At 44.3% G+C, this 12,583-nt stretch overlaps 1 protein-coding gene across 3 annotated transcripts; it reads left to right on the plus strand.

Annotated features, from left to right (window-relative positions):
* Window positions 1-264: 264 nt before the first annotated feature.
* PPP1R3B (protein phosphatase 1 regulatory subunit 3B) lies at window positions 265-11,196 on the plus strand. 3 transcript variants are annotated; one of them, XR_004422893.1, is made up of 3 exons: window positions 265-608; window positions 6,552-8,721; window positions 10,273-11,196. XR_004422893.1 is itself a non-coding variant. In XM_033104876.1 (2 exons), exons 1-2 carry the CDS (start codon window positions 472-474, stop codon window positions 7,432-7,434), a joined length of 1,020 nt encoding a protein of 339 aa, XP_032960767.1. In that variant the 5' UTR covers window positions 265-471; the 3' UTR covers window positions 7,435-11,196. The 3 variants fall into 3 exon arrangements, 2 of the variants coding, with proteins under 2 accessions (XP_032960767.1, XP_032960768.1); XM_033104876.1 differs by having other exon boundaries at window positions 6,552-11,196; XM_033104877.1 differs by lacking the exon at window positions 265-608 and adding an exon at window positions 1,487-1,693 and having other exon boundaries at window positions 6,552-11,196.
* The last annotated feature ends 1,387 nt before the right edge of the window (window positions 11,197-12,583 follow it).

The following is a 12,583-nucleotide window of genomic DNA, read 5'->3' on the forward strand; positions in this document are numbered from 1 at the left end:
CTAAAGTGTAGATGAAAGTGGGGCCAGCGGGACAATACAGGAGGGCTTTGCCGGCTAGGGCTTTGCGTACGTAGCGGGACGCTTGTGTCCAGGTCTCGCTGTAATGGGATGCTGTTCTGTAGGAAAGTGCCTCTGCTCCCTGGCGCCCGTCCCTGGGCTCCTGATGAAATAATGACCTGCCGCCCTTCCCAGCCCCTGGACTGCGGCCCTATCACTCCCGGCTCTCAGCCGATCACGTGGAGGAGCGGTGCTCTCCAGGACCGCGGCTCCACCGCCATTGGTCCACAGCTCTCGTCCCGGGCACGCCCATTGGCTGCGGGGGGCGTTCACGTGAAAGGGGGTCTGGGATGGCATCCCAAGAAGGGAGAGGTGGCCAAAAAGTTAAAGGGAGCAGCGCGGCGGTGAGTAGCCCGACTCCCGGGTAGCGGACCGCAGGGAGGAGGCAAGCGGGCTGCTGTTGCGCACGGACGGATGCGGCTGCCAGCGGAGGGCGCGGACCTGAGTCCTGGCCCGCGCTCCTGCTGTCGCCCCCGCTGCCCCTGCTATCCCCGCGCGGATGCTGCCGCGGGCTGGCGCGTTTGCACTTCGGGGCTTATGAACTCTACCAGGTACGTCCTCCCCAAGCCCTGGAGTCCGAGTGCGGGACCGCGGAAACCGCGATGAGGGGCGCGCAGTGAAGACCCTCTTTGGTTCCTGCCATCTACACTTTCTCCGTCCAACTTGCAGTTGTACTCCAGGAGTGGAACACTCTAGACTGGTTCCAGGAAGCTGTTGCTTCCACGTGGGAAGAGCAATTAATTCAGGGACGAGTGGTGGGATGGGCCCCACGTGTTCCACCGAGATGCGGTCGGGGCCGCTAGGGGGCCGGGGGAAGGGGGGAAGGGTCTGGGGCTGGGACCCCAGATACCGTTGCTCCCTGTTGTCCTTGGTTCGAACCTGGCACAACGCGTTTCCAGCCTGGGGCCTGACACTTCTGGAGGGTGTCTCCGGAGTTGGGCGGTGGTCTGGAGCACAAGGAAAAGTTGCTTCGACTCTCTCCCGGCCTTGGTTTCCCCATAAACCTCAAGGGAACACCTAGTCTCTCAGGCCCCCGAAGGCGATGGGACCTAGAGCGCCACGATCGCCGTGGGCTCCAGGAGCCGGGTCACCCCCAGTCCCCAGACTGGGGCTGTCCTGGGTCGGCAGGGACGAGGCGGCCCAGCCCCACGGGGACGTGCGGCGCCGCTCCGACTGGTGTAATAACGTGGACTCCACTTCCTACTCCTACACCTTCTCCTCCTCCTCCTCCGGGAACCGGATTTAGTCCGGTCGCGGCGTCCTCCCCTGCCACCTCCCTCCAGGCTCTCCGATGCAGGGAACGAGCTGGAGAGAGAGCTGCCCCGCGGCCCCAAAGATTGGTGCCGGACCTGGAGAAGGAGGCTCGCGGAGGGGTTGGGGGCGGGGTGCAGCCAGAGAGGGGCCGGGTCAGAGAGGGGGCCGGGTCAGAGTGATCTATGGGATCTTCCAGCCTGGACACTCAGGCTTGCCCCTGGCACTGTGTTCATGCCATCCTTTTGAACACGGAGAAGGGCGTATGGATTAGAGGGCCCAAAACGACATGCTAGAAGATTTGGGGCCCGTCATGGCATTATTTCCTGCAGAAGAAGAGAAAATTGAGGGAAGACTACTTGGGGACTTGAAGCGGTGCTAGAAGGTGTGGTGGGATCCGGTGGGTTGTGTGGCCCCGCCTCCTTGGGAGACCTAGGGTCCAGGAGAAGAGAGCATTAGGGCTTTGGGCTGGGGTGCAGAGGAAAAGAGGAAATGGTTCATTTGGCAGGGTTGTCCCGGAGCCAAGATTGAAGCAAGCCAGCCGTAGGCCTTCCCACAAAAGTAAAGTTGAGGTATTTAGGGAAAGTTAGTGGGAAGAGAAAAACCATCAGGTATTATGAGCAACCAGAAATGTCAGAGCTAATAGGGACCTCGGAGGAGAAAGCTCAAGCCCAGAGAGGTTGAGTGACCTGCACCAAGTGGCTCAGCTAGGTGGAGGCATGCGCAAGCCAGTGCTCTGTTTCACGTTGGACATTTTTAGATAGCAGGGACTGTGCCATTTTAACCTATCTCTTTTCTATAATATGCAGCCCCATCCACAGATGATTATCTCAAAGATGTTTTAGATGATGGTGACAGAATAGAGGAGTACAAGTGGCTTTTAAGACTGTGAATAAGGGCCCCATTGTCTGAGTACAAAGGGGAAAATGTCAACTTTATTCATACTGTGTCAACCAAACCTTTGGGAGGGGATAAAAGAATGCTGAAGGGGTAGATGGCCATGTCTTCAAAAAATAATCTGGTTGTGACTGCTTATCTAGTGTAGTTTCAGTGTTCCTGGGGAGTGTGTGTGTGTGTGTGTGTGTGTGTGTGTGTTGGGGGTTATTGGTGTATCTTATTTTTCTGTCTTTGTTTATCAAAGTACAAGAGAATGGAAGGGGAAATGTTTTGGTCTCAATACAAAAAAGAAAATAAAATAATTTCCTATGAAAGGCACAGCCAGAAAGTAGCAGCTCAGCTGCCTGAAACTATGAAGGTCATAGGGTTATTTTCTGTACAAGCCTATATAGTTTTCACAAGAAAAAGCACCATGACCTCTAGCCCTGGCCAGCTGTCTTGAGATGGTGTGTTATTTGTCACTGGTGGAACAAGGAAAGATTTATGCAAAACTATCCATTTTCTCTCTAATTTTCATGGAGTGTTAGAGTTGTCCTCTTTTGACCAGGAACGCTGCAATCTAGCCTTGGGCATGGCCCAATCCCTCATGGGGCCACACTCATCTCCGGCATCTATTTGGAAGCAAAGTTTTTGAGCATCCATACTGGTCTGAGGAACAGCTACTCATATTCTCATGATCTTGTCCTTCAGCGAACTGGTATCCAGGTCCTTTGTCATGCTCTGCTGGGTAAAATGTGTGTCCATATCTTCTCATTCTCTTTTTTACCTTGGCCCGCCTTGGGGACTCATATTCCCTGGTACGGGCAAGGGAAAGGGCTGGAGTAGCAAGAGAGTCTGTCAGGAGAGGGGGCCGGAGGTACAGCCTGGTGCATTCTGCGTTGGAACTGATCATTTTCCTGCCATTTGAAGATAAAATGTCTGTCTAAGTGCTTTCCTTTCAGGAACTTAGGCAACTATTACCTTGTCCGTCTCTGTTGCTAGGTCTCCTTCTGGGTGAGGGTCATCCCTGTCACAGGCCATGGGGGAGTTCCTGAGAAGAGGGTCAAGAAGGCCTACAACAAACCAGCATTTGGGTGACCGATTCTCGGAGAATGTCCCAGTTCATACAAACTGGAATCTATATGTGAGAATAGGCGAAGTGGTTGACAGATCCTAGATTGAGGCCCCAGAGGTTAATGTCCTCACCGCCAGTTCTGGTGACACACAAAGTAAAGGGATTCTAAGCAGGACTTGCTTGTGCAATGCCCCAGGGCAGTAACCCTTAGGCCTCCAGGTGATTAACCGTACTTTTTGTCTTTCATGGAAGAATGTTGCAAAATCGATGAGGCTCTAGAAAGTGCCAGTGGAATTGTTTAATTAGCTCTGGCTCTGACTAGAACCTCACCTCCCGACCTCCAGTTCCACTTGTACTCACAGCTTCGTGGTAAAAGGGATCTTGGGCAAATTTACAGCACTGGGTCCAAACAGTGTAACTTTACCAAGTCTTCAACTAAGTCTTTTTAACCTGCAGGATTAGAACTTGAGGGTGACTTTGGTCAGCTGCAAATGTGCAGATTCTTTAACTGATTCCCTTATTTTAGAATTCTGTTTCCACAATATCTTGAGAGCTTCCCAGCCTTTTTCTAATGAGCTGTTTTAACGTGCAGGAAAGCACGTATGAGGCTGGTTTGCAGGCTAGTTGGCCAGGCAGAGAGAACTTGCAGTTGACCTTGTGCTGACTCAGGCAAGGAGGAAGCTGCCGTGGCCCAAGGAGGAAGCCCTCCTCCCTCAGTTCACACGGACGGACGTTGTCAAGGTTGTCAAGCGTGGACAGAGTGGGAGGGGCCGGGATGCAAGGCTTTGCTCCCTGTTTGATTGTTCATCTGTATTTAATAAATGATAAACAAACTATCTGTGTTAAAGTTAGAGCTGAAGGTGTAATTCTAGTACATTCTAATGAAGGTTGGCAATGGACAGGAAAAACAAAAATTCAAGTTTATGTGGTAAGTTTAGGGTTTTTTTTTTACATTGAACTCGTTGGTGAACCCACTGACTTTCTTAGAAGCTATCTTGCCCAATTCAGTCAGAACTCTCCTTTCCAGAACAATTGCACAAGTATAAGAACAGATCACAGAAAGCAAATTTGTCCCTAAAATTTCCCCTTGTTTGACTTTGTAAAAGAGGAAACAGTAAGACAAATATCCTTTAAAATGAATATTTAGATAACTATGGCTATAAATCATTGTTTTATTTGTCTCTGAATGGGTGCGTTTCTCCAACTGCTTTTCATCACTAAGTGATTCCTGCATCCCAGGGAAATGCTATACTTCTTTTGGAAAATAGAATCAAATCCATTATGTCTTTGTCCTTTCTCATTTTTTTCAATGTATTTGATTAACCAAAATCAGAAGGTGAAAAGGAGAAACTATTTGTTGGACCAAACCAGTGGTCCTAGCTCTTGTCAGATGATAAGCAACATTTTCCCTGTCACTTCTCCTTAACTACCACCATCACCCTGCCACCCCCACCACAGGGTGGGAAGTAGGGAAGGCCTGAAAAGTAAGCACCCCAACACACTGCCACATTAGTTCCCAAACATATCCCAAGCAGCTATGTTTGGGAACTAATCATGATCCCATGATCTGTGATTCTCAGACTACAGATTTTAATCCTGGTTTTATCACTGACTTCTCAATTAGCCCATTATAACTGTCAAATCAGAACATAAATTTGCCATAATAATTAGTTAGAATGACAAAACTTGCTCAGCTTTAGTGAGGCAAGCATGTTGGATGTGTTTTTGGCAAATCTTAAAATAATTGAGTTTTGTTTTTTGTTTTTTTTTAAGATTCACTTTTTTTCTGATTATAGAAAGGATATTATTTTAGAAAATATAAAGCAGGAAAACAAATTTCCTGAAATCCCATCAACTAGATATTTTGACAGTTTTAAAGTATGTCTCCAGTCTTTTTTCTGTGCATATACATAATAATTATTTTCACAAATCTGGTCTCTATGTACAATTTTATCCTTTCCATTTTTTGTATTAACAATTAATTTTTTCCATGCCATTCAAATCTTTTACCAAATAATAGTTTTGATGATGATATAATATTTTATCACATGAACGTTGAACACTTAATTTAACCAGATACATGCTATTTGGGTCATTTAGATTATTTTTTCACCCTTTCCCCCCATAACTTTGCACTGAACATTTTACTGCATTAACCTCCATGCATTTTTACTTATTTCCTTAATATAGATACTTGCATGCGATATTAGAACCAAAAATGACAAGAACATTTAGAAAAGTTGGGCCAATTTGGACTAATACAAGTACTTGTATTATCTTTTAAATGTTTTTCCTAACTCAATAGGTAAAATCAGGCATTGTTTTCTAATCTAACTTTTTTGAATTACTTATAAAGTTGGACATTTTGCATATTTATGGGTCACTTTTAAATTTCATGAATTTTCTATTCATGCTCTTTGATCATTTTTGATATGGAATATTTGACTTGGTTATTGTTTTGTAAGACTGTGTATTAAGGTATTAACTCTTTGCTGTCATGATTTTTGTAAAGTGTTCTCCCAGTTTGTCTTTAATCTTTTAGTTTTAATTATTTTTTTCACTGAAGAAAAATACAGTTTTCATGAAGTCAGATTTAACTTAATCCTTAGAATGATTCTCTTTGCTATTTATTCTTGTAGAGGCTATTTTCACTGTAGAAAAAAACAAATATTCGCCTATAAGAAAAGTTTAAAAATACTAAATTGCTGGATCTTTTAAAAGAAAGATATACTGGGATGCAAAAATCTACTGTACGTTTAATAAAAGCAGGTTTGCGTCTGTCTTCACTATTGATTCTGTGTCTAGCAAAATGCCTGGCATATAGTAAACACCAATCAGTATTTACAGGATGAATTAATTTCTTTTTATTAAAGCAGTATTTACCAAAGTATGTTCCTCAGAACATGTGTTCTAAAATGCTCCACAAAAAAAAGGGTTCCCTAGTCAGATAAGTTTGGGAATATCTGCAAACAGTATGCTCTTTTATTAATCCCCATGGCACATTGGCATACTTAAGGCCCTAAGAAATCCTGACAGAAAAACCTATGTTAAAACCAGTGGGTCCATACTCTTCTGTTTGTTTGTTTGTTTTAACCTTGAACTTCTACCTCCCCCCCGCCACTTTACACTCTTAATCTTCCCTGAAACCAAGGTCACGCTGGACCACACTTGAGTTACTACTGAAGGGGAGTCCTGGGGGTGGAGATGAAGGAAAGCATTGTTTTCCGGGCCCTGTTGAATTTAAACATCAATCTGATCTCATTGCTGTTTCTTTCTTTTCCCGTTTTGCCAGGGTTCTAGCCTATTCATCTAACCCAACAATGGCTGTGGACATAGAGTGCAGATACAGCTGCATGACCCCTTCTTTGCGGAGAGAGAGGTTCGCCTTCAAGATCTCACCAAAGCCAAGCAAACCTCTGAGGCCTTGTATTCAGTTGAGCAGCAAGAATGAAGCCAGTGGAGTGGTGTCCCCAACCGTCCAGGAGAAGAAGGTGAAAAAGCGAGTGTCCTTCGCAGACAACCAAGGGCTGGCCCTGACAATGGTGAAAGTGTTCTCAGAATTTGATGACCCGTTAGATATTCCATTTAACATCACTGAGCTCCTAGACAACATTGTGAGTCTGACGACAGCAGAGAGCGAGAGCTTTGTTTTGGATTTTTCTCAGCCTTCTGCAGATTACTTAGACTTTAGAAACAGGCTTCAGACCGACCACGTCTGCCTTGAAAACTGTGTACTGAAGGACAAAGCCATTGCAGGCACAGTGAAGGTGCAGAACCTTGCATTTGAGAAGATGGTGAAAATAAGAATGACATTTGACACTTGGAAAAGCTTCACAGACTTTCCCTGTTGGTATGTGAAGGACACTTACGCTAGTTCAGACAGGGACACATTCTCCTTTGAGATTCGCTTACCTGAGAAAATTCAATCTTACGAAAGAATGGAGTTTGCTGTGTGCTATGAGTGCAAGGGACAGACATACTGGGACAGCAACAAAGGCAAAAACTATCGGATCATCCGGGCTGAATTAAAATCCACTCAGGGAACAGCCGAGTCACAAAATGGACCAGATTTTGGAATATCTTTTGACCAATTTGGAAGCCCTCGGTGTTCCTATGGTCTATTTCCGGAGTGGCCGAGTTATCTAGGATACGAAAAACTAGGGCCCTACTATTAGTGACTGCATGTGACAGAGCATGGCTGAGTGGGTGCAGACAAGCCTAGCCGTAGTCACACGGGATGGAGATGGAAGCCAAGAGAATAGCTGAACTGCCATTGGGCACAGCTTTTGAAACGAAAGGATCCTATTCATTTTTTCCTTAAACCAACAAATCCAGCTAGGCTTAGATCACAGAACCAGTTCCACACTCAGAGTGGCTGTGGTGTGCTGGCCACAGGGTCTGAGCAGGATGGTGCCAGAAAGGTTCTGGACAGGAACCAGGCCTGCAGGCAGTGCTGGCAAGGATGGAGGATGGTGGCTTCATAATGACACAATCAGGAGGGTGCCCGGCCTGTCTGGAAGAGCCATTCCTCTTCCCTTGGATGGGAAGTCAGTCACTTGCATGTCACTCCGTCTCCAACCACCTTCCACTGACTGGGCTCATTGTCTCTGGGTGTTGTCCACCCAGCCAGGCCCTTCTTGCCTGTCGCTGCTGTTCCATGTCTATGCGTACTTCATACTTCATGTCCACGCCTTTTTGTGCATATTTCTTCAACAGTTCACTGATGCTCAGGAAAAGATAATAAAGGCAAATCAGCCTGTGAGACACGGCATTGCCTGTTTCTGACCCCCCATATGTGTACCAGCGGGGAACACCACACCAGTGATCCAAAGTAACTGGCCCCTGTGCAGTGTTACAGATTGCTGCAGGACAGTCACGAGTGGGACACTTTTAGCTTCTCCTCTTGGCTTTTGAGGGAGCTTTCTAAGTACTCACTCACTCTTCCCCTGAGTCACCAGAAGGCTCAATTACAAGAGGTGTTTTAACTTGTTCGGCTGGTGTGCAGGCGTCTCATTCTTCACGCAAGGATTTTAGATGTCCTTTCCTGGAGACTCATCTTTTATGCTGTGTTCAGGACATCTGGATTTGCAGATCCAGCATATCCTTCCAGAAATGTTTGCTTTTATTCTGACTGTGATTTACAATCTCCAGGACACTTTACAAATACCCAGGGCCTTGGACTTGGGTGTTCTTATTTATGGTGAACGTTAGAGGGATAGGGGAGAAAAATCTCACTAAGTTCTCATATTTTATCTTCAGTGTTTGCCAACTCTGAAATATCAGAGATTAATTGTTCTTCACTATATTGGACTAAAGAATTAAAGGTCTATGGTTCATACTGTTGTGAGACTCCTGAAACTTTCATTGTCAGATGGATCCCCAAACCCTGTGATTTTTCTTCGGCAAGACTGGTTTGTACTTGGAGGTGTTTAAAGATATTTTCACACGTGTATTTGTAGAAGGTGGGTTTTTTTTCTGTTTTTGTTTTTTGGAGATTAGTTAAACAACTGTCTTATTTTCCTTTTGCCTGATTTATTAAAGTGAGGTTTCCCTAAGAGGTGTGGGAAGAGGTATGCAGAGCTGCCAGCATTTGGGGGCACAGCTACTGGACTGTGCAAGCAGAGAGTCTTCTTTCGCTTGCATTTTCCAAATCAATTAGAAAAGACCTCCGGCTCCTGTGTAAATCAGTGTCAGGCAGGTATGGAGTGTCTTGGCTCCTGGAGTTTTGTGGGTTTTTTTTTTTTTTTCCTTGTGAACTTTAAAATGTTTTGACTTTTTAAATGCTCTTTAAGTAGTGTTTGATGTAATTCTTGTTCCTAAAACTAGCTGTTACTAGTCTGCAATCTAGTGCTTTATTTTTGATGCCTCTCCCAGGTGGGCAGCACTGAGGGATTACATGATAATATAATATATGGGAAAATCACATTTTTATCTTATGCTGAAGTTGGGGAATTCTGTTTTATCTAAGCACATGCTACGTCTAGTACACAGAGAGCACTTTCAGTGTTCTGGTGGTCAAAATTATTAATAGTGTAAATCTAAATCAAATGGAAGCGAAACTGATTTTATATAGGTCATGAATTGATTTTGTTTTTAAAAGTCCCCTCCCTCGACCTCCAATTCAGGAAAGGTACAGGTGCACTGTCGTTTACATGTTACCAGACTAAAGGTAACGAGATCATTCTATATTCAGAAGAAAAATGCCTCAAGTGACTCCTGTATGGTTTTCAGTAACAGTGATCTTAAGACATTCCTGTGTCAAAATTTGAAATAGGGTAATTCAGTGATAAGTATCTCTATTAAAACAGCCATAAATCCTCCCCCTTACCCTTCTTTACTCCCAGCTCCCCCAGCTCTTTTGCTGGGGGCACTGGTTGCAAGCCCCCAACTAGTGCACCTGGAACGCTCACCCCACCAGGCAAGTCTTCACCCGCTTGCAAAGACCTTTCTCTGACTAAGGAATCTAGCTGGCCGACTTCCCTGTCAGCATTGCCAATCAGTGAGGCAGGAGCATCTGAAGCGTACTGTCTCCTCTTTACCACGTAGTCTTTCTCTTTTTGCCCAGTTCTGTCCCAGGATATCATCAGATGGCCTGAGGAACGGCCTCGACAGAACCTCTCCTTATTTAGTAGTTCACCATAAGCAGATAGGTCTACACACTTCAGAGAGGGACAGGTTTCTCAGTTGGAGACTTCCCTGCAGCCCTACCTATAGGTCTGGCCCCCAGACAGCTCTTGGTAATGCTGACGAACGGCCCCAGTCCTGGGGTCCTTCCTGAGTTGCCCCAGAAGGCTCAGCCTCCTGCCACTGAGGCAGTGGTCCAGGAATGGGGAAGCAGCTCCATTTTTGTTTCATATTTATTCCCCTGAATGCCCTGGGGAGCATTTGCAAGTTAGGTGCAATAAATAAGCTGGACCAGAAAAAGATATATAATAAATAAGCTTTCAATGTTTCTTGGAAGAGATGAAGCATTTGAGTGGGTTTCTTTTTGTTTTCTTTCTTTTTGGTTATAGGAGAGGTGGTGAGAAAAAATGGTTGTTCTCCAGAAATGAAAACAATTTCACATTCAAGGTAGAATTTATTTTTTTCTCTGAGATTTAATGTTAATGGTGGCAGAACATGACTCTTCCGATTTTTTTAAAGATGTAAATTTTAAACTGTTAAAAAATATTTGTGGTTTTGATCTTTGCATATAATTTGCTTTTTAAAAACAAGTATCACTTGTAGTCACTTGGATGTTAAATGGGTTACATATATGTTTATAAGCCCAAAAAATGATTGCTTACTTTTTAGAAATGTCTGTTTTCTGGCTCTCAATGGACAGTGAATGAAAACCTGGTTGTTTTTCATTTGTTTCCTCTTTTAAAATTCCTCGACTGGATATGGTTTGCCAGAGTAGGCCTCATGGCTCTTTGCTCCAGGAGGTCCTGATCTAGTTATATCTCTTCCGATATGATCACTGAAATTGGGGAGAAGAAGTTAATGGGGTCTTACAGGACCATCCGAAGACAATTTGGCAGCTATCTTTACTTCCGGAAGTAGGACACATCTAGGACTGGGAAGGATAGCTGTGGTTCTGTGTGGCTTTTCCTCCTTATGGTTGTAAAGCATTGCAGCCCAGGTTGTAAAGCTGTGAATGTTTTTTACAGTTTTGTTTTTATCAGTTGCTAGAGGTTGCTGGACCTGTGAGGACTCTGAAGAATACAGCTGTGATGATATTGTTTCACTTTTACTTCAATGTGAATGTAGGACTGAAGACTCATCTTCATTTGATGCCTAAAAGTGCCTTGTCAAGAAATTTCCACATTTTTAAAAATAAATATTTTTGTACACAAAGTTAAAGGGGAAATGCACTTTAAGATCACAAGAATGGATGTATTTTGTGTGGTGTAAGAGAGTGGTTTGTATCTCAAATGCAAAAATGTAATAAAGGTAGAAAAAACAAAACTGAAACTGTCCTATTTTAAAAACTGACTCTATTTTTGGAGTCAGAGGCTGGGGAGAAATATTCTCAAACAATGTGTTTCTACATATAGAATGCAGGTTTGCCAAGGGATAGCTCACAATCAATGGCTGAGCTGTAAGGCACAGAGGAAGGAGGGTAATTGCTTTTTATGTTGTCACAGCAGCAAAGTCTGATTGTGGCTAAGAAAAGAAGAGCTAGGGAAGAACCACGCGGGCCAGGGTTGTTCTGAGTCCATTTTTAATGATCCAAGGGCATGTTGCTTCCTACCCTCTCACTTGCTCTGAAAGCATACTTTGGTTTCGTGTATTCAAAGGTGGGAGAACTGTAAGTGGCTATCACAGCTTTATCAAACTCTGTGACCAGCACAAACAGCCAGCACCTAATGGCACCCCCTTCCCCACTGGACATCCGACATTCACCCTAAGTAAGACTTCCAGCATGTTTTATTTCAAAGTTCAGAAGGTAGCATGGAGGGAGAGGTAAACTATTGCCAGATGTTTCCTGTAAATCAGTCTCTGCCATCACGGGCAAGGCAGTAGTGGAGAAGAGGAGCATGTACAGCTTAGCACCTAGTAAATAGCTGCAAAAAGTGAGCTACATAGAGAACTGCCTTTCCCAAGGCCAACAAACATTTTCCACAATTTGCCTTCGCAGAAATGGGAAGGGGGAACAAAAAAATAACACTTTTTAATGAATGTCTACTTGAGATTCAGTATGGTTTTCAGAATCATCATATAATTCTGACTTGTGAGACAGACATCTCAGAGATGTCTTGAGTAAAAAGAAAAAAACGAAAAAATAAAAACCAAAAAAAAACATGTTCCTAGAGCAATGTTTCCAGAATAACTAATATCCAGCTCTCTGAATAATTCAGTTGAATATTTACTGCTCATCTACTATGCGCAGGGCAGTGCGAGGTGCTTTTCTTACCCAAGCCCCGTAAGAGACATTCATGACATTAGGTAAATCCTCTGGTAGCCATGAAAATCAGTGTGATCTGCTGTTTAGGGATATTAGAAATCAGGAAACTTGGTTCTGGCCTTGACCCTGCCTACCCCTGTCGACTGCTCTACTGAAAGGACTCTGAGTGTCTCTAGCTGGCATAAGGTAACCAGGGGCTCTAGCAGTGCCCTGTATACTTTTGAGAGTTGCCCAACATGTTCATTTTTAAAATACTTCCAAACATAAACTTGTAAAAAGTACCATGTACACTATTTGCATTCTTCATAAAATCACAGGAATGAATAGCATTCCAGACAACAACTTGGACTTCTTAAAATCATCAGTGTTCAAGCTGGAAGGGATATCAGAGCTTTTTTTGATGGGTAAAGATATGCAGCACTTGAGTGCTTGAGTGT

The sequence above is a fragment of the Rhinolophus ferrumequinum genome, chromosome 4 (genome assembly GCF_004115265.2).
Source record: "Rhinolophus ferrumequinum isolate MPI-CBG mRhiFer1 chromosome 4, mRhiFer1_v1.p, whole genome shotgun sequence".
Lineage (NCBI taxonomy): Eukaryota > Metazoa > Chordata > Mammalia > Chiroptera > Rhinolophidae > Rhinolophus > Rhinolophus ferrumequinum.

Coding starts and splice junctions, on each gene's coding strand:
- PPP1R3B (XM_033104876.1), top strand. CDS start 472: ATGCGGCTGCCAGCGGAGGGCGCGGACCTGAGTCCTGGCCCGCGCTCC. Junction 609..6,551: donor GGGCTTATGAACTCTACCAG/GTACGTCCTCCC, acceptor CCGTTTTGCCAG/GGTTCTAGCCTATTCATCTA.